Here is a 21,979-nt window from a genome sequence, read left to right on the forward strand (position 1 = left end):
GTCTCCAAGTCTTTTGACCAGAAAGTGAAGGAGAAGAAGGAGGCGATCACCTACCGGGAGGTGCTGGAGAGCGGGCCGCTGCGCGGGGCCAAGGAGCCGCCCGGCTGCGCGGATCCCGGCCGCGACGAGCGCAGCAGCCCGGCAGTCCGGGCGGCCGGCGGAGGCGGCGGCGGAGGAGGCGGAGGCGGAGGAGGCGGAGGCGGCGCAGGAGGAGGAGGAGCGGGCGGAGGCGCTGGAGGAGGGCGCTCTCCCGTCCGGGAGCTGGACATGGGCGCCGCCGAGAGGAGCAGGGAGCCCGGCAGCCCGCGGCTCACCGAGGGTAACGGCCTGACCCCCAGCCGCGGTTCCCCTTCCCGCCTTCCTGACTCCTCTTAGGCGGGAGAGGACCCCGAGGCCCAGCGGGTTGGGGGGCGGGACGCGGACAGGGCCCTTGGATCCCAGTTGGGAAGCTGGAGTGATGATGGAGGGGTGGGCGTCGGGTGGTGTGCACGGTCGTGGGTGGGGTCCGAGTGTGGTGTGGGGGGGGGGGCGTATGGGGTTTGCGCGCGCCCTTCTCAGATGCGCCCGCTATTCCCATTCCACTGAGACGCGTTTTCGGCCGGCGGAGGACGGGGCCGCAGCCCAGACGGCCCGCGGCGGATGGGGAAGTTCGTGGGGCCCGGTGCGGGCGGGGGTGCTGGCAGCAGCTGGGCCAGGCGGCGGGATGACGGGTAGCATCCAGCGCGGAGTTTGCGGGAATCCTTTTCCTGGGGGAGAGAGAATGAGAGAGAATGAGATTCCACCCTCGGGTCCCCCCCAGGTTTCGGGCCGCTGCTGAGAACCACTCGAACTCCGCGAAGAACCTGGATCTCTAGAGCTTGGGGGCCAAAGCTCCCGGTTCTCTTTTGAGCTACAAATGTAGGATGAGGCCAAGGCAGGCTAAGGTTCAGACTATATTGTTTCTCTTGGGTGACTACTTGAGCTCCTTTTTTGTGGCTTGTTTTTCAATATTTACACAATTCTGTTAGTGCTTCGCATCATCCAGTACTCTGATTTCGTGTGGGAGAAAAATCCTTTAGTGCCAGCAAAGTGTTAGGAAACGGTTTTATCTAAATGGTGGAACGTCCTATACCAATTCAAAGGAGTACAACAATAAAATTAATTTGGCACTTGGTCCCTGCAGTAACTGGTGTGCTGCCATATTTTTCCAATTAAGAAAATATGTGACATGCGTAGAATCACATATTTAAGCAAGCAATTAAGTTGTTTATAACACGGTCTGTTCCTGTTTAGGCCAATAAGTGGAAATTTGGGGGCGAAATAAAGATTATATTAAGTCTATTAATCAACTGGGGATGTGGACATTTTTCTCTTTGAAGCCCCAAAAGTTTGAGAGCCATCCATTGTCGATGACACAAAATAGACAAAGCCTTCTCACTCCTTTGGCAGAATCCGAAGTGTGTGTTTTCATGTTCAAATTTCATTACACTATCAGTGGAAATGTTTTCCTATTAACTTGGCTCCGAAGGTTTGCTATAATGTTATCCACTTCCTTCCCGGAGGAAGGGCACATGTCCACAAAACGAAGTCTGAGAACTAGACAGGCCGGCAACACTTAATATCACCATACTAAGAATGCAAGGTTGGGCTGAGATCTAAAGGCTCTTCCTCCCGCAGACCCCTCACCATGTCCTCCTAAATTTGGAAAGTGTTGGCGTAATTGTCTGTCGGCCCATTGCAGCCTCCAGGGCGGGAAGCCGCAGCTCCGGGCGCTGAGTACGCCAGCGCTCAGGATGGGGTCTAAAACCCCGGGCAGACGCAGTCCTGAGACTGTTGATTTCCAGGCTCAGGGCAAGTATTAATTTCTCGGCAGGCCGGCTCTTCCGGAAATTATTTTTAACACCCATGCCGATCGGGAACCTGGGCTGGGAAAAACTGCAAACAGCCTCCCTCGACTATCTAAACTCAACTTTGACACCTTAAAAGCCCAAGTCTCTGACTCAGGAGCAGAGGATGAAGGTTCCAGAGGGCAACCTATGTTGATACTGTATCTTCCGATCACTGCCCCTCGGCTTAAATATATATATATATATATATATATATATATATATACACATATATCTGTATATATGTGTATATATATGTATATATATCCCTCGGGTGTCTCCATGCTCCCTCTTGCAGAGCTCCTGTTTTTAAAGGGAGGAGAAGGAAGAACAGGAAAGTAGCAGCGGATGTGTGCAAACCCAGAGCAGAAAAAACATGCATATTTTATTAAACATCCGAGCTGGTGGATGCATGAAAAGGCTTTGAGTAACCAATAGAAACCGAGGGTCGCGAGTGTTCTGCTTGAACCTGTTGATCTCTGTGGGTTTAAGCGTTTAGGGTCGAATCGGCCTTTCCGATGGGAAGAGGGAAGGAGAGAACCGAGGCAGCGGTCGGTTCCGCGAGCCCCCGGAGGCTAGTTTTCCGCCGCCCGCCTCTGGCCGGGCGTGGGCGGCGAGCCCTCCAGATCTCCAACATGGCGTGGACGTCTCTGCCCAGGCGACTCGGGTCCGGCAAGGGGGCCGGGAACTGCTTGGCGGCCCGTGCGTGGTGTGCTGGGTTTGGCCGGAGCCCTGGGTCAGCACCGAGCGCCAAGGGATACGGCTCCGAGTACCACGCAGCACACGGGTCTTGTTCTCTCGCTGAGCCCCTTTGGCCCAGTTGTTACCAAATCAGACCACAAGTTTGAGAGAGACGGAGAGCTAGCGGAGGGCAGAGCTGGCCTGAGTATGGCCTAGCACTCTGGGAACGGCGGGCGTGAGAGACCTGTGCGTGGCCTCGCTGCGCCCTTCAGCCTGGATCGCGTTGGGTGACGGGCGGGGCGCGGAGCTTTTGATTTCTGTGCAGTGCGTGGAAGAGAGTGAGTGCGCGAGAGGGTGAGTGGATGGGATTTGGTGTTCGCGGGGGAGGGCAGGGGACTGTGGGGTGGACAGCGAGGAGGTGAGCTGAAGCCACAGTTGCGGAGGGGTTGGGTGGGTGAAGGCCCATCTGTTCCGTGGGTGGACCACCCAGAGTTGATCTTCGCGCGTCTCCAGGGTCCTCTTCCTCCTGGCGGGGTGAGGAACTGGACAGGAACTCCGGGAAGGGGAAGGATCTTCCACTCTTCTTGAGACAAACCTGGTAATGGAATTTGCTGTGTTGTTTTTATCTCTGTGTGTGTGTGTGCGCGCGCGCGCGTGTGTGTGGGGTGCTGTGTGCGCGTGTGGACATACGTGTGGCCCCGTTCGTGGTGCCCCCTCCAGTGTCCCCGGAGCTGAAGGATCGCAAAGAGGATGCGAAAGGGATGGAGGACGAAGGCCAGACCAAAATCAAGCAGAGGCGAAGTCGGACCAATTTCACCCTGGAACAACTCAATGAGCTGGAGAGGCTTTTTGATGAGACCCACTACCCGGACGCCTTTATGCGCGAAGAACTGAGCCAACGGCTGGGGCTGTCCGAGGCCCGAGTGCAGGTACCTGGCTGTGAGGAGGGGGAGGCTGGGCCCAGGGAAGGAGGAGGGGCACGCCTGGGGTTGGAGAGGCAGCACAGGGGGCAGACAGCAAGGGTGCGTGCGGGTTCCAGTGCCTGGACTGAGGTGAGAAGGGAAGGGATGTCTTTACCAGAGGTCTTTTCTTCCAAAGTAGATCTTAGTCTTGTAACTCCCCCCACCCCTCTTCCCCTATCCCAACATATGTTCTCAGCAGAAGAAAGCTGTGCTGGGCTTGCTCCCAGAGTTTCTATAAACCACACCCCCCTCGCCTCCCGGTGCCTTTAATGTGGTTTAATCCTAATGGGCCTACTTTTATAAGCCTTAAAAAAAAGTCCCACAGAAAACGTTTTATCTTCTGGATGCCTTAAAAGTTACAACGAATATTTTGTTCGATGGAGTTGGGTTTCCTTGAGGGTCTGCTCTGGGCTCTAGGTTTGCCAAGCGGATATACCAATTAGGTTTATAGATGTACAGACTATAAAGAAAATTAGCAACTGTTAAATGCAGAAATTTACAGTCTGCCATTAGCGGTCGATCTCAAACTGTGTGTGAAACAGCAGAGAAATAAATGCATTTTGGTCACTCTTTGTTCCCTAACTTAAGAACGTGAACCTACAGAAATTTGATTTTAAAACAACATACCTATCTTAATATTGGCATGTGTACCCCCAGCACGTGCCATACCCTATAAAATTAGGATTGGAGTAGATTTTCTTTACTAATGGCTGTGGGGGTGAATGGAATGGCAAAAGTAGATTTCGGGGGCAGTTGAGGTGAAAATTTATATACATACATGCATCCATATCCTAGGTTTATGGAGGACAAATTTCAATGTTTCAGATTGTATTTCCGCTCAAATAATAAAATAGGAGAAAATGATGGTCATTATTTGTTTGAACACATGGAGCAGTTTTAGGCCTGAACATCTGCAGCTGTTACAAAGTATCACTGTAACAGATACTCCCCGGGTCTCTGGGCGCAGAGACCACCATCTGCAGCGAACTATACAATTCTTATGGGGCTTCCCTGCATGTTGTAATAGGATCAGGACAAAAACAGAGCAGTAGAGTTAAAGGGGAAAAGTAATAATAAGCTGCCCTGGTCATCACAGTATCAACAGTGGAGCCTTCCTTTGTAAGCCTCTTCTGCTTTGCTCTGTGTACTGAGATCTCTAGAGGCTCAGCAACCCCTTAAAGACATGGTGATAATTATTACTGTTATGAGCATTAGTATCTCAGTTCCAACTCTACTAGGGGGAAAAAGAGGCAAGAAGCCTCAGGCCATGTGAGTTACACAAAGGATGCCATCCTGGCATGAAATCTACCCTTCTATTACACTAAATGGCAGGGGAATTTTTGAAGATTTACATTGACTATGACACTTGCTTTTAAAAACAAGACAAATCTCAGAAGCAATATTTTACTTTCATGTTTTTTTAAACATTAATTTGTGAATCAGTCAATATGCTGTCTTATTGGAACATAATGCTGTATTATTAGACTATAAAAGCGAGCTTTATTTGAATTTTTAAAAATCTGCCATACTGCTTCTAAAAGTTGGCAAGTTTATTTAGGAAGGTAATATCTGGGAGACAATAATATCCAAGAGTTACTTGATTCATACCCTACTCCCCTTTCACAGAATGTTGTTATTTTTTTCTCGTAAGAAGTGAACTATATTGCTGGTTTTTATTTTTTCATACTTTAAAAAAAATTTGAGCTGTTTTCCAGATGCTTCTCTACTATCCTAACTTCAGCTTTTTCTATAGAGCAAATTAGATTATCATGATAATAGCACAATTATTCTGCTACTGTGTTATACTCTGCTGAACAGAGGAACAGAGAAATTCTAAACTTCTTTGTAGTGAGGCTTTTATGACTCTAATTGCCTCTTCCCCCACTCTTGTCCCCCTTCCTCCCCCACCCCCAGGAAAAAAAGAGTCACTATTTGCTTTGGTGTTTGGTTTTTCTTGAAGATGAAGCTAATTAATATTACAGGCTATTAATGAGAACATTCTTCTCAGGTCTTACTGGGGAAACATCTAAACCCATTATCACTTTGGTATCAGGTACCAGCGAGAGAGTTTTAGGCCTTGGGAACTCTGTAACGTGGAAAGATGAAACCAGGTTTAATAGTAATTTATCAGGAAACAATTTATCTTGCAAAAATCTATGAAACCTATCTATTTTTGTCATTCATTTACATTTTTAACTTTGGAAATTGAGATTGTTCAATATATTTCAAAGGTTGCTTGCTACATCTCGCAATCCATGCCTAAAACACTACCTTGTTTTCATTGTACTCTGGTAATTTTTAAAATTTTTTAGTCATAACATCTAGATCTTTTTTCCTTCCAATTTGTAGGTTTGGTTCCAAAATCGAAGAGCTAAATGTAGAAAACAAGAAAATCAACTCCATAAAGGTATGCTTCTCGGACAAAGAACATTTGATATTCTAAGTAAAAAGAGAATGGGGAATCTTGTTATTACGAAGTCAGAAAAATCTTCTCAAAGAAAACCAGGGTCCTTATTTTAAAAAGCTGCTCTGAAGGCAGTTCATGAGAGTCCTAAAGCTTTGGAATAAATTACATTTATTTTAATATGGCAGCAGTTTAGGAAGATAACAGTCCATTTCCAAAGGAATTAGTTTTGGTATCATTTGGAATCATGGAAAACAATGCTAGAAATATTAACCTCACATTATTGGATTTTGCTCCCCCATTTTTTACAGGTGTCCTCATTGGGGCTGCCAGCCAGTTTGAAGCTTGTAGAGTCGCACCCTATGTCAACGTAGGTGCTTTAAGGATGCCGTTTCAGCAGGCAAGTACAAACCAGTTTCAACCTGTTTTTAACTGTAAAAAGACCTAGATGTTTGCTTGAACTGTTGAACACCCCTTCTCTCTGAAGGGGTATTCCAATGTTGGTGTCCAATGCAGTTGGAGAATCAATTTTGAGATGACATAGTGAGCCTACTCACCGTTAAAAACCTATAGAGTGTCAGGGGCCTACACGTCTATTCCTTTTTGTCCTCATGGGAAACACACAGAGGCCTTGGGGGCAGCAGCCAGTCCTTTAAAAATGCACTAAAGATTGAGGTTGGGGAGAGGAAGGAAAAGCCTTTTGATTAAGTTTTTGTCAGATCCAATACAGAGGTTAGTCCTAGTGTGTTTCTAAGGCAACTCTCTTAAATATTTTTCTAGGTATTTTCTACCTCTTAGTCACATTAACTGTCTTGGCAAGTAAATAAAAGTACTCCCATCTCAGACTTGATTTTTTAAAGCTGTCTCTGCAAACAAAGCTTTATCTCTAGTAGAGAGGAAGCCTTGCCTTGGTCTTCGAAGGGATGCCCTGCCTCTGCAAAGCATTTCTTTGCCATCAAGAAACCTTTAAGACTACATTTTAAAAGGACAGCCTGCAGCAGTGATTTAATCCTGGGAAGTCCCAGTGCTCTGAACTCCCCACTCTCCATACTTAAGGGCATAACCCTTTCCTGAACAATGCCTGACCTACCTCATCCTCAGCCAGGATCCCTGCTTGGTAGGACGGTGAAGACATGGATTAGCTCTCAGTTGACAGTGCCCTGGACTGGGGAGACACATGAGTGGGCCCATGTATTGAAGGTTAGTGTTAGGGAGATCTTAGCTTTTTTGGCACCACAGGACTCGGGTATCTTGATGCTAGGCTTTCAAATCCAGAAAGAATGACTGGAGAAAGAGAGGGGTCTTAAAAGGAGACCCTTACTACTCAGGCTGATCTGCAGGTCTGCAGCAGCAGCAGCAGCAGGGAGATTGTTGGAAATTCAGAATCTCAGGCCCCAACCGTAGACCTTCTGCATCAGAATCTGCATTTAAACAAGATCCCCAGGTCATTCTTATAGCAGTAAAGGTTAGCAGTACTAACAATTGTGCAAATTGTGATGAAGATGCAGTAATTTCCCTAAGTGACACACAGAGTTGTGTGGTTTGCTTGTTGGTACATCAGTGCGTTCCTAGCGAGGTTAAGAGGTGTAGGGAAGCATCAAGAGAGGAGGGTAACGGCCCTCACCCCATCTTTCCAATACACCATTGTTATTTTTTGGATGGTGATGTTTTAGCACAATAGCAATGTCTCCCTCCGATGGGCCCAGCTCAGGAGGGGGCGGCCACATTCCAGCAGTCGCGTGTCCTTTGGGCCCAGGGAGAGATAAGCTGCGCTGAGCGAGTTGCAGAGACTCAGGGGCACTGGCATATCCCTGTGGCGCCTCAGATTCAGTAACAGACTGAGGAGGTCAGCCAAATGCCCCTTACCCGCACCCCGCCCCAACCTTTCCCTGAGCCAAGCTGGACGCCGTTAATGCTCTGTTTCTATTCTGTTGTCACCCTAGGATAGTCATTGCAACGTGACGCCCTTGTCCTTTCAGGTTCAGGCGCAGCTGCAGCTGGACAGCGCCGTTGCGCACGCGCACCACCACCTGCATCCGCACCTGGCCGCGCACGCGCCCTATATGATGTTCCCGGCGCCGCCCTTCGGACTGCCGCTGGCCACGCTGGCCGCGGACTCAGCCTCCGCCGCCTCGGTGGTGGCTGCCGCTGCCGCCGCCAAGACCACCAGCAAGAACTCAAGCATCGCTGATCTCAGACTGAAAGCCAAAAAGCACGCGGCCGCCCTGGGTCTGTGACGCCAACGCTGGCCCCAACGTTGCGCCTCCAGTGCGGGGCGCAGCCTGCACCCCCTCCGCGCCCCGCTGCTTCTCCGTTACCCCTTCTGGACCTCCGGAGCCAAGCCTGGTTTTGCCTGGCCGATCGCCCCTTGCCCACAGCCGCATCCCAGACTCGGAGGGCGGGACTCCACGCGGCACCCGGGATCACACCTGGCGCACCAACTCGGTGGCTCCGGACCATTCACCTACCCCGGGGCCTAGAATTGAGCTTTGGAGGGGCGGGTTTGGGGAAGTCTGGAGAGAGATTGGACAAGGGAGTGCTGGGACCGCGGAGTGTGGCTGATGGCAAAGCTGCATCGATGGACTGTTGCGCAGAAATAGAAATCCTGTTAATAAAAAATGAGCAAAAAAAAAAAAAAAAAGTAGAAAAGATAAGCAAAAACAGGAACTTATTTCTTACTGCTATTTGGCAGAAGCTGAAATGGGAGAGAGAACCAAGGAACAAAAAAAAAAATTTAAAAATTATTTTATATGTTTAAAAATATGGAAAAATAACCTGGACAAATCTCGAGAGAATGGGGGGCTGGGGAGTTACCAACTTAAAGTGTATGCTTTTCCCCAATGGGCTAAGAAGGCAAAACAGAAGGAAGGGATATACTTATTTAAAGAATTAAGATGAAAAAAAGTGCGCAGCTGGGAAGTTCACAGGTTTTGAAACTGACCGTTTTTCTGCGAAGTTCACTTTAATACGAGAAATTTGATAAGAGAGGCGGGCCTCCTTTTACGTTGAATCAGATGCTTTGAGTTAAAAACCACCACGACTGGAAGAGCAAGAAGAGGGAAGACAGTATAAAAACAAGGACAGGAAAAAAATGATATTAACAGAAAAAATGATACCACAGACAGTGATTATTCTGAGAAATAATTATGGCAGAACTGTCCAGACTGCTGACAGTAAATTCCGGTTTGCATGTTACTTGTATTCCATTGACGGTGTCTCCCCACTCCCCGCTTTACTCACATGCACTTACTTCATTTTCATCTTCAGTACGAAAAACAATACCAAACGCGTCTGGAAATTGATATATATAGATATACACATGTATACCTATATATATATATATTTTTTTGTTGTTGTTGTTTGTTTGTTTTTGCCCCGTCTTTGATCTTGGGGGACAAAAGAAAAAAGTCGAAGGGAAAAATTTTACACTCTGTCCCAAGAAATCGGAGGCGGGCAGAAAATGGGGAAAGGAAAAGGAAAACAAGAAGACCAAATGAAATAATGAAGGTACGGCGCCTCACAGGGTGCCTGCCACATAGTAGGCACGCTCAGTGATAGTCCCCTCCCTTCCCCACTCCCCCTCCACCTTTTCTTGTATTCCCTCTTGCTGGTTACCTGAAGTCCTATTTGAGGACCATGCTTTATCTCCCCCTCTCTATCCTGTCACACTCACCTTAAACACCCAGCTAGATACAGGCACTAGGTTTGTGTAAAATATGTTGATACACACGAACAAAGTTTATTTTGGCTATAATGTGTGAACTGATGGTTGACTTTCAACATTTGCATTTTATCTCACAAAGGTGTATATTCAAGTAATTTTTTTGTTTTGTTTTGTTTCAATTCATGTAGCTGTTTAAATTGGGGTACCCTGGACTAAAGAATCTGTATCCCAATTCTCTAGAAAGCCTCCTTAGTTTTTTTTCCCCCCTTCTAATTTACAAGAAAGAGGAAAAGCTCTTTTAACTGAACTTTGGTACGCGGTTGAGCTTTGTAACTATTTGTTCTCCATGAAAACAAATTATTTATATTTGCCATATTTTTTCTAGTGTATTAAGTTATTTTAAACAAAAGAAAATGCTGTTATTTCATGACGTGTTGGTACAAAATGTTTCGGTTTCACCTCTGTTAAACCTTTTAAATAAGTGCCAAGTTATTAATTGAAGACACTTTGCGATCAATTGAATGAAAATAGTACTGTTTCATTTGATGGGGTTCGCGTCATCTTTGTTCCTGTTACTATTAAACTATCTGGGAGAGTCTTTCCTTCTTCCTTTTTGATGAATGTATGTATATCTGTCTTTCGATTATACCAACTTGGAAAGCGCTTGCCTCTGCTCCTACATGCGGCAATCAGGGGGCTGTGAGAATGGCGGCTCTGTGGCTCTCGATAACGCGAACGAATCCCCGTCCCCGCCCTTATCCACCCAGCATAGAAACCAGATTGATTTTACACCAAGTCAATAAAAGAACAGATAATATGTAACATAACAGACTAGAAACCCCCCTCCCCTCCCCAAGGTGGACTCTCGTTCTTCATTTTGTTGCGCTTTCATCCTTGAAGTTTATCTGGGGGACACTTTGGGGAGGAAGGAAATCGGGATCACGCGGCGCAAAAATCCACCTTGGTTAATTGTGGCATAAGACACAATGGATCCCGGGTCGCCGACCCTCCCCAGAATCGAGCAGGCGATTCTGCTTTGTGAGTAGGGCGAGCGCTGCGAAGTGGGGCGGAAGAAGCGTTAGGAAGCGCGGATCCCCCACCTCTCACCCCACTTTAGCTCTTGGGCTAAAGCAGTGCAGTTTCTTGGGTGCAGGCAGTTTCTTCGTTGGTTAAAATTAGGAAAAGGCAGAAGCCAGGACGGGGTTTAGGAAAAGCCGGGTCTTAGCTGTCCTCAGAACACCTAAGACCCCGTCTCTCTCTCCTCCTCTTGGCCCCCTCTCCCGGAAAGAAAGTCCCACTAGTAAAGCTCGTCCTTGGGGGTCCTTGGGGGTAGGTAGAGGCCCGGGAGACTGGGCCCTGGCCAGGCCCGGGATAGGACCGTCCCTTCCCCGGCGGGCTCTTAGCATGGGGGACACCTTCTACGAAGATCGAGTGGGTTCTGAGTGTCCCCTGGGGCCCTCCTTGGGCCGGAGGACGCGTAGAGGAAACCCCCAACCCCTCGCAAAAGCCCTCCGTCCTCCCTCCGTGCTCCCCCTGCCCCCACCCGTCCCTTTCTGGGCTGAGCTTGCTCCCAAAGCGGTCCTCCGCGTAGACCTGGGTGATTTGTTCATATTCATCTTTTAGCTTTCAAAGATCATTGACCAGGACTAAAGACGTATCCCGCGCTCAGGCCTTGCGGGTCTCCCAGTGGACGAGCTTCCCTCGATTTCATAACAAACATCTGCCCGAGGCGGGGTGCGCTTTGAAGCGGCCGCGCTGCTCCGCCCGCCGCCGCGGTGCTGGCCTCCCGCGAGCCTGGGTCGGCGCCCGGGCTGGGGGTCGGAACCCGCCGTCTCCAAGCCCCAACCCTAATCCAGCCCCCAGCGCAAGTGTGGACATGTCCCTGGGCCTCCCGAGGGAACTGGAGGTCACGGGAGAACTTGGGCTCGGGGAGTTAGCGGTTCCGTCCGGTGCCCAGCCGTGGGCGCGGCTCACGCGAGCCCAGCCTGTCCCTACCACCGAGCGTGGGGAAAGCCTGAGGCCAAAGAGGCGGTGCGTCCGGGCTCAGGCCGGCTAGGCGCCCGGCACCGAGAAGGGGGCGCAGACACGCGGCCTAGGTCCGCCTGGAGCGTTCCCGGCGACAGGAGGGGGGGGCAGGGCGCCGCGCCCCGCGGGGTCGGGCTCCAGCTGGAGCTCGGAAGGCAGAGGAGCCCGCACAGGCCGGGGATAAAGGTCAAAGCTTCCCAGCCCGGTCTGCCCAACTTGAGCCGGGCGCAGCGTGTGGGCCCGCGCGTCAGGGGCACCAGTGGCGCCCTCACCTCCTCCCGCGTCTGCTCTGCGGGGACTCAGCGAGGGACCGGGCTGCCCTTGCTGGCCCCTCGGGGCCGGGTGCCTGGGGTCCAGTTTCCCACACAAGCGCTCGCAGGGCCTACTTTTCCGGAGCTTCACCGCCCAGACTCTCCAGCATACACCTGGGTGTTCCAAACTCCGAGTTTAAAGAGCCACCTGAGAAGGAAGGGGACCGAGGAAGTCTTCAGTTTAAATTCAAATAAAGCCTTACATGCATGTTGTTTTTGCTGAAAGTCAATAATCGTAATAAATAATAAAAATTTCGCCTTCCCTATCCCCCCCACACCCCCTGGCCCGCGGCCCCCAATCTTTCAGGGTATGCAAAGCCTTCACGAGCTACAAAATCCCTCACTGGGGAAAACCCGCGCTAAAGGAGATTATTCAAGACATTATTAGTGTTAAGTACCCAATGATACAAGAGGCCCAGTAAGATCAGAGGCCTTTGCTTGCTTGAAGCTGAACTGATAAATATCTATTTTGAGTTTTCCCCAAGATTTATAACTTTTTAGATTCTCAGATGGTAATACTTTAATATAAGGCAATGCTCAAATTTCGGAACTATTTTGATTTCTGAAAAATGCCTTTTTTGGCTTCAGTGACATGGGATCCTGTTATTTTTTCACAAATCAGTTTACATCATAAATTGCAAACATTTGCAATAAGATCTCAAGATTGTTTATTTTATGTAACCTCAAGCACTTGACTATGTTAAACACTAGAACAGAAAGTCTGTGAAATCAGTTTAATGTGTGTGAGGGAATTAAAGGATCACTCCTTTTCATCACATAAACAAAGCATTTAAGATTGTTTTGATTGTCAGTCTCCCAATTTTTAAACAGTCCTAACAATTGACTATTAATTTTAGAGTCATTCTGTGCAAAAATAATTACTAAAGTTATATCCTGCCTTAATTAAATGTTTCTGGGAAGAAGAAAATGGTATTCTACATTGGGAAATGGGTGATTGTTTTGTGTTATTTTAAATTATTTTAGTTCAAATGTAAATAAAGTCTGCTAATTCCAATGGGGGAAAAGGCCTGAAATCTGAAATGGTTTCTTAATGTGCCATTAGAACAGTTAGTCAAAGCACATTAAAGGAATGTCACAAACCCAGAAATAATAAATATGTCATTCTAATGAGAGTGTTAACTTATGGATAATTTATTCAAGGTAGTTTTTACATTTCACATGGAATCTCTTATTATGACCTGCCCGAGTACTGTGATGCTTGTTCTTCAAAATCTAATTTATATAGACTTGGATATACATAATTCATAACTCTTGTTGATATATTTATACACACCCAGAATTTTAAACCTTTACAATATGTTTGCATGTTTACTTGCATGTTTTCAAGACAACTGAAAAAAAAAACACATACAAAGTGTTAACCATCATATTGAAAGCAAGTGCTTGTCCTACGTGTGAAGAAAAACTAGTTGAAAATTAAAAATTAAAAAGGATTAGATAATTTTCAAGCTCTGATATCAAGTGAACACTGAAATAGTTCAGACAGGGAACATTCTTATACAAGAAATATGAAAATCTCCAAGAAGGACTTACAGATGTGAGCTTATAATACTTCTGATGCCTTGGCAATCCTTTCATGTCTCTAATTCATGAAACAAAAAATCCTCAAGTCTTGGGCTATTTTGTTTTGGGTATTTTACGTGTCAGTCAAGGTAACCATCGCATATGTCTTCAGTACAGGAAAATTTAGTATAGTACTTACATGGAGTTCTATCAGCATGAGGAAAGGTTTTAGAATATAATCAAGTAAATCACATAGGGAGGAGTAAACACACTTCTTCCCCCCCCCCCACCCTCGTTGAATAATTGCTCACATATCCTGAGCAAGGATCTTTGTAGATTCTTCTTCAGGCTGAATTGTACAGAATAAAGGCCCAGACTCTGGGGCCCAGACTTCCGGGATTCAAACCTCACTGCTGGCATGTACCAGTCCTGTGATTTTGGATGAGTTAATCTTTCTGTGCCTCAGTTTTTTTATCTGTAAAATGGTGATAAAAATTGCATCTATTTCATGAGGCTGTCAGGAGGATTAAATGAGTTAATATTTGTAAAGCTCTAAGAACAGTGCCTTGCACATGTATATATAAGCCATATATAATATTTATTTAAATAAAAAGTCCAATAGGTATTAATCCTTGTAATAAAAATGTTAGAAGGAAATGATAATGCAAGACAGGGTATGAATACTTTTCTGTTGTGGGCAAGAGGAAAACATTGCCTACTAGTTTGTGATTATAGCTAATTGCTTAGCCTCTGAGAGCCTCATCTGGAAGATGTAGCAAATGCCACAATGTAGTCAGGGAGCTTACCTATAAGAGCAATTTATAGATTGTACAGTGCTATATACATGACAGATAGTACTGTTACTCTGCAATGTACAGCTAATAAGGTCATATATCAGGCATGGCACTTGCCCTCAAGGGGCTTACCATCTAGGGGGAGACAGTTCATAAATACACATGCTAGTGCGAGGAAGCATGTGCTAAATGCAGTTGCTTAAAGACATTCAGACACATTATATGCATCTGAATGGCCGAACAACACATGTGGGGCCTGTTGCCCTGTTTTTGGAAACTGAACCTTCCTTGGAAATGAGTAGCCTTATAAAGGAATGGTGGAGCGACACCCAGAGGTTAAGAAGTACACTTTAAGTTCCAGTTAAATGCATACCACATGTTGCTTTGGTTCGTGTTCCATAGAACCATCTGCGTTTTCTTCAGCTGTCCATGTTTGCGGGGCGTTAGCAATAAAATGCCAAAAGCTGCAAAGGCTGCTGACCAATGAACTTTCACAGCAGTCTGAGAACACGTACAATATTGAGGAAGGAATGTTTAATTACTATTGTAAGGACCTGTAAAATGAACAGTTGAGACTAAATTACAGACTAATTACAGACTAACGAAGAGGTCCTTCTTTCCAATGCCTAAATTTAGATATATTACTAATACTTGCCTCATATTGTATGTACCTGCTAAGAGCTCAGAGCACTTTTTACACATCTTGATTTGGGAGTCAGTGTGATGTCGCAGTACATGACTAATCTTTAGAGGTAGATACTCCTGAGTTCAAATCTCAACTATACCACGTATTAATTAGAGGTGAAGTTTCAGGTAATTTCTTGGTTTCCCAGAACGTATGTCCTCTTTGCGTCCTGTAACACACATCTTGCAGGTTGTTGTGAGGATCAAATAAGTTGTGGAAAGTGCCTGATATACAACGTTTCCACAAATGGAGTATACATCTCTGTCTTCATTATTTGCCTTTCAAAGTGTCATGTGGAGAGCGTTTTGAATTTATCTGTCCGCATTTAGAAACAGTTTTGGGAAACATTGGAAGGTGGTGTGCATATTTATTTCAATTCCTCAATAAACATGGATTATGTACATGTATGTTGTGTGGCATGGAGTTTGGAATAAAACTTTTTCAAATCCTGCAAAATGTTTTATATAGTTTTTGAGGGACTCTGACTTTAGATCTGCCCCTTTGTATAGAATAGAGAGGGTTCTATCTTTCTGATAACACAAGGGTTTTTTAATGCAGAGGTTACCCAGAGTCTCTGACCTTCAGTCCTCTATGTTCTGGAATGTCAGCCTACAAATTGAGACCTGGCATTAACTCTCTAGTCACTTTGATATTAGAGTGATTGTCCTCCCGTTTGCATATTTATTGAGTACACTTTTTATGCTTCTCTGTTAAGCAAGGAGAAAATAAATTACCCTGAAAAATGATTTAAAAAGTCTATCAACTTTCCGAATTTTCAGTACTTGTGCTACATTGTGTTCTGTATTACATTTACTGGCATTAGTGGTTTAAAATATAATTACCTGTCTTGTGGGCAATATATTCATTTACTGAAATTCTCACTTGTCAGCAGTTGTTTCTTTTGAGGCTTATGTAGTTTCCATTAAAACTTAGTCCCGCCCAAGGCTCATTTAAAAGGACCCAAGACTCTCCCTGAGGGAGTTGTAGGCCTAGACCACCTTCCAAAACTTTATAGACAGGTGACATTAGGTGGAACTAGCCATCAAAGGAAGTTTTGGCAAGAGAGGCCGGTCCTCCAATTTGCCTTGGGAGTAATAGGGAAGTGTGATAGAATAAAGGCCCCTTAAAGATACTCATATTCTAATCCCTGAAACCTGTGAATATGTTAGGTTATATGGCAAAGCGGAATTAGGTTGCAGTGAAATTAAGGTTGCTAATCAGCTGACCTTAAAATAGGGAAATTATCCTGGACTATTTGGGTGGGTGGGCCCCCTGTAATTAGAAGGGTCAATAAAGGTGGAAGAGGGAGGCCAAAGAGGAGATTCAGAGAGAGATGTGACTAAGGGAGAGTGGTCAGAGAGATGCCACATTGCTGGCTTTGAAGATGGAGCAGACTAGGAATGCAGGTGGCCTCTAACAGTTGGGGAAGGCAAGGAAAGGAATTTGCCCCAGAGCCTCCAGAAGGAACACATCCCTGCCAGCACCTTGATTTCAGCTCACTGAAACCTGTGTGAGACTTCTCACTATAGAATTGAGATAATCAGTTTGTATTGTTTTAAGCCGCTAAGTTTGTGGAAATGTGTTATAGCAGCAATAGGAAACTAATACAGAAAGTTTCTGAGCTGTTTATATGTGTAAGAGCCTTTGGTGATTTTTTAAAGCCAGAGGGCCTCTGTTCAGTTGCAAGAGTTCCCCCAAATTCAAGGCTGAGATGCTTTGCTATACCCTAGAGTACGCTCTTACTCAGGCAAATAGATCTTCATATGCCATTCAGTAGAGCCCCCCACAAATCTCTTTTATTATAAAATTAAGCCAATAGAGGAATTCTGCAAAATTATATATATGCTTTTATGAAAAGTAAGTCAGCATTGAAAATCCTTGTCCTCTTTTATTATCCTTGTTTCTATTTCTTCTTTGTCATCCTCTGCTTATGATTTACTTTTTAAAAAGTACTTAATGTAGAGAAAAGAACTGTTAGTTTCAAGCTCTGAAGTTCTTTGCTAATGCCCTGAAAGGGAACAGCCTGAGCAATTTGAGCTTGTCTGTCAAGTTGGTCAAGGTGGAGAGTAAATGTGGTCTGGGGTTCCCAGAGCCCATTGGACCTTTGACCTTTTCTGTTGAGACTATTGATCTAGGTTAATAGTCAGCACCAGTTGTGCTGTTGGAGGAGTTGCATGACTGTGTGTGTGATTTCTCATTGAGTACAAATGAGCCTCTGACTAACACAGGGTAATTGGTCCTTTTTTGTAGTTTTCCAAGATCAGGGTGAGGAATTAGAACAGATGGGTCCTGACAGGCAGGGGGAAGATTCATTTCTGGAGTGCTGCAGTTCTTTCAGTGACAAAGTAGTGGGTCTGGGTACAGAGGTGATTCTCTTTCATGCCATGAATTCTGCTCAGCAGAAGGCTGCCCGTGGAATCAGGCGGGGTTAGGAATTGCTGGGTAACATAACTTCTGAGGTTAGTGGAACAGTGAGGTGGGTTTAGCCTAAATCCACCTACTCTACCTCCTGCCCTCCGTAACACCCTCAGACTTCCCACTTTAGTAAATGAGCGCAGAATGAGATTAGAGGTCAGTGGGCTGAATATTTAAAGAAGCTTGGTTATGCTCTTTGACTGACTGAAACAGTGTCAATTCCTATGACCCTCTCCTCACTGGCTCTTCACTACTTAGGGGAGAAGTTTTCTTTTTCTACCCACTTTATGCAAAGCACTCCTGCTTTTATCTTGAGCAACTTCCTACCTCTTCAAGCTCATCCTTCGGTCCTCCTCCTCTCTTCCAAGCTGCTGATTCTAGAAGTCTAGCTGCACATAACTCATTTATTCATTCACTCAACAGATATTTATTACATACCTACTATGTGCCTTGGACTCTTTTCTATTTTCTACTTTCACTCATGAAAATATCCTTTCCTAATTTCTGCTTGGAGTCTAACATTGTTGGGGGCAGTTGTGGTGGAAACAGAGGGAAAGGTATAGTCGGCATGGGATGGGGAAGGGAGGCCGGGCAAGCTGTAAGTGTAGAGAGACTAAAGAAAAGGAGATTTGTAAGTGGGCTAAATTTAGGAGACTCTTGCTCACCAAACCCTGTGATGTCCAAATATTAGGTGCTGCAACAACTACTTAGTGAGGAATAATCCCAGGAATGATTTGAGTTTCCTTCTGTTTGCTTCACAGATGATATTTGTTTTTCACGTCCAAGTACAACTTTTTAAAATACGAAACTCAATCATTGCTTACACATTCTTTTAAATCTTAAGGAGAGAAGTATAATTATAATAAATTAAGTTCAAAGTATTTAATAAACATTTGAGCATTTACTGAAGGCCTGGCACTGATAGTTAATGGGAGATAGGGAGGGAGATAAAGATGGTCAAGGGGAGGCGGGTCGTCTTGGAAATGTCTGTAGAGCTTGGAAGAGAGAAGTGTGGGAGGCAGAGAATACCCAATGTGGGGATCCCTCCTCCTGGGGTGTACATTCAGGAAATGCACTAAGACTTGTTTTCCTTCTTAAAAAGATAAATGGTCAAATTTTTCTCCCTTCATTGTATCTTAGTACTAATAATTGTTAATAAAAATGTTTACTTCCTTTAATCTAGTCACAGCTTTTCTCCCCCTTTCTTACTTCTTTTCCTCCTGCTCTTATTACTTAATGTAAATCTTTTACTGATGCTCTTGAAATACATCCAAATCTAAACATTTCCTGTTTCCTGAAGATGTTTTTTAAAAATCTCCTCTGAATTTTTCCTATTTTATTTGTGTGTTTCCATATAGCATGCCTTTATCTTCCTATATTTACTTTCCATTCTTGTCTGTTAAGATTCACCCATAGTGCTGAATTCACTGTAATTCCTTTGACTGCTGTGTAATATTCTAGAGAGTGCATATAGCAATCAGTGCATCTATTCTCACACTTTTGGATACTTGGATCATTTCCAGGTATAGGTAGAAGGTGCTTAAAGCCATGAAGCTAGGTGTAATCACCAAAGACTGACTAGAGAGAAGAGAATCAAGGTCTGTGCCCTGGGTGGAATGCTCCGTCATGAAGAGGTTGAGGAGAAGAGTGGAAATCACTGAAAGGAGACTGAGAAGGAAGAAAACCAAGAGAGCACTGTGTCCTGGAAGCCAAGTGAAAAAAGTACCTCAAGGGAGAGGGAGTGAGGAGTGAGAATTGATCATGGAGAATAGACCACTGTACAGGTCATTGGTGATCTTGATAAGGAAGTTTGGGTGGAGTGGTGGAGGCCATAGCCTGATTAGAGTGCGATGCGAAAACCCTCTAACTGCATTCTGAGATTCCGATCTCTTCCTCCTCAATTTCATCTTTCCTATCACTGCCCTAAGTATCTTTCTAAAAATCACAGATCAGATCACGTGACTCCCTAGATGATTTTTCAGGAGCTCCAAAATGCCTGAAGAATTAAGTTCAGACTCTGAAGTATGATGTTTAATCTGATTTTGTACTATTTTCCCCCCGTCTCATCTTTTGAGACTGCTGCCCCACGTACCCTGTGCTCCCATGGGAGCTACCACCAGTTCTTGAATATTATGCTCTTGTCCAACTTCTGTTTCTGCTGGAACGCCTTTCTCCAGATACCCTGTCATAGAATTTTGAGTACGTGTCTACCAGAGCCTTATGACAGTACAGTGCAATTATTTATGTGATTGTCTCCTCCAACCAGTATGTGAGGCCCTTGAGGGTAAGGGTCATCGCTTACTTTTTGTAGCCTCTCCCGAGTCAAATCGTAGGGACAGATATATAGCAGATTTTCATTAAGTGTTGGTGGAATGAATAAAGCCTTTGAAAAAATATATCGATAGTATATTCTTTTAGATAATTTAGTAGAGACAAATCTTAGTTCTCTGAGGGTGGTTTTAATTTTTGGAACTAGCCAAAGGCTGTTTGGCATTAAGTCTGATGAAGCTGGGGAATATAAATTTTTATTACATATGCAGTGTAGGAAAAAATTAAGCATGGCGGTTTTGTGATGGCACATTTTCTTATATGTCTCGTAAGTGGCACTAAAATTTACTGGCACCGATTTGCTTAAGGCGATTTCAAAGATGAATTCCCAAAAACATTTTGAACAGTGACAGTATTGCTGGATAAGTGTTTGGTTTCTCAGGGTGATTATTTTGAAGGATAAGACACTTGGGTCTGTTAAGTTCTGGTATCTATGTTAAAAAATCAGTATCTTTCTTTTATAATCACGTCTTATTTCCTGGAGCAAAGTTTTACAAGCTAAACTTCACATTATCCCCTGTGTATTTAACTCTTTTATTTGTAACTGTTATTTTCATTTTTCTTTTGAAGCCATTGTCTTCCAATGCAGCAGCAATTGAAATTGCTATTAAAATTGTTTATTTAAAAAAAAACTATTCGTAAGATCATTAACTAAGACCAGATTTAACACCAATTCCAGTGGCTAATCTCTACCCTGAATGGATATACGACCATTTGTTATGATCTTTTGTTTACTAATTTTCAAGCAGTTTTCAATCTGTGACACTGATCAGATCCAAGCCAATTTGGACTAATTTTTCAAGTCACTTTTCATGAAGCAGTGCATCAAATGCTTTACCAAGCCCAAATGTGTAACATCTGCTCTCCTTTCCCTGATAATTTTACAGTTCTCTTAAGAAGTCAACTACTTTATCAACCATGGAATGTGTTTTATAAGTCTCCATTATTATTGCCCATGATTCTGTCACCTTTTAGAATTTCCTCTCTCAACTTTATTTGCCAAGTCTTGATAAAATACTTATTAGTTAGGCATCTGATACAATTATTCTTCTAGTGGTAACACATAGTGACTCTAGGTTCACTTAGATTAGATCTATATATAATCTTTTCAGTTATTATGATTTAAAAGATGCAAGCAATAAAATCTGTGTTAGTCATTTTTGTTCATATCCTGGGAGAGATGTTTTTCAGACTTGCTGATTGGTATATGTTTTCAGGTTTGAAGTATTCACTTACCCGCTCTTTGTCATTACTGTTTTATTTTTTTCTAGGTGCATTTTACAGTTCTCCATCTTTACCATATGTTAAATGGATATTATGCTTGCAACAGCATGCCTTAATGTCTCTGCATGTACAGTAAGTTGACTCATGTAGCCTTTGGATACAGATGGAAATTTTTGATGCTTCTGTCATCTTATTGATGTAGGTGAGCTGTGCTTAAAAAACATTTGCTTTTGGGGTTTGGGGGTAATTGCTACGTACATAAACTGAGAAAAGTTTGCTTTGTAATTAATTTTTCAAGCAAATTCAAGAAGATTTCATGTAAATAATATAGTTTTTTAAAATAAGTTAGGCCCTGAGGTCATTATGTTTACTGACAGAGTTCTGTTAATTGAATAAATAGGAAGATCCTGTATTGAGTACCCCTGCACTGGTTAAAATATAATGTTACAGATATTTTATTAACTTCTACACATGTTACTGAATTAACAGACTGTATAAGAATACAATGAACATATTGATAGAGTTACATAAGTTGAAACATTGTTTATGATTTATCAAGGATTATTCAAGTATTAATTAACTGACAACTAGAACACTGCTTTTGACATTCTTAAATTTCCTTTGGTTAATCTTATATACATTATAGATTAGTCAGTTTCTCCCTCTTTATATAAAATATTTAGCTTTTGAAGTGTTTTGACATATGGTAAACTTCAATAAGAAGGCAGACTTTTTCAGTTTTGAGAAATGTAAATATATCATTCTGTAAGAAATTCCAAAATGTTGGCTATGGGACAATGGAAACCACATGTAGTTTTTCTCCAAATCTCAATATACAAGTAACTGCTTTCAACACATCTTTTCTGTCTCCAGTTTTAATATTAACTACTTGATTAAATGTTAAACAGAGCAAGGGCCATTTTTGTCAGGCGTCACTAATATTCATATCGTTTCCAAAGGATGGAAAATATTTAGTTCTGAGTATTTACCACTCTTTTGTGGCTTAGTGATAATTAAGTGGTATTGGGAATACCACCTATTTATAATTTGAAATTCTAGAGTTGGGGATTCATTCGCTAATAAAAGCTATTACTTTT

General features: G+C 44.0%; 1 protein-coding gene across 2 annotated transcripts; it reads left to right on the plus strand.

The window, feature by feature from the left end:
• Positions 1-209: 209 nt before the first annotated feature.
• SHOX2 (SHOX homeobox 2) lies at positions 210-10,092 on the plus strand. Of its 2 annotated transcripts, none has more exons than XM_081077137.1 (5): positions 210-319; positions 3,267-3,475; positions 5,858-5,915; positions 6,224-6,312; positions 7,892-10,092. In XM_081077137.1, exons 1-5 carry the CDS (start codon positions 268-270, stop codon positions 8,147-8,149), a joined length of 666 nt encoding a protein of 221 aa, XP_080933263.1. In that variant the 5' UTR covers positions 210-267; the 3' UTR covers positions 8,150-10,092. The 2 variants fall into 2 exon arrangements, with proteins under 2 accessions (XP_080933263.1, XP_080933264.1); XM_081077138.1 differs by lacking the exon at positions 210-319 and adding an exon at positions 3,012-3,144.
• Positions 10,093-21,979: the final 11,887 nt, after the last annotated feature.

Source organism: Rhinolophus hipposideros (genome assembly GCF_964194185.1).
Source record: "Rhinolophus hipposideros genome assembly, chromosome: 2".
In the NCBI taxonomy this organism is placed as follows: Eukaryota; Metazoa; Chordata; class Mammalia; order Chiroptera; family Rhinolophidae; genus Rhinolophus; species Rhinolophus hipposideros.

Excerpts from the sequence above, each read along its gene's own strand:
- SHOX2 (XM_081077137.1), top strand. The coding sequence starts at position 268 with ATGGGCGCCGCCGAGAGGAGCAGGGAGCCCGGCAGCCCGCGGCTCACC. Across the intron at positions 3,476-5,857 it reads TGTCCGAGGCCCGAGTGCAG|GTTTGGTTCCAAAATCGAAG; the intron begins GTACCTGGCTGT and ends TCCAATTTGTAG. Across the intron at positions 6,313-7,891 it reads TAAGGATGCCGTTTCAGCAG|GTTCAGGCGCAGCTGCAGCT; the intron begins GCAAGTACAAAC and ends TTGTCCTTTCAG.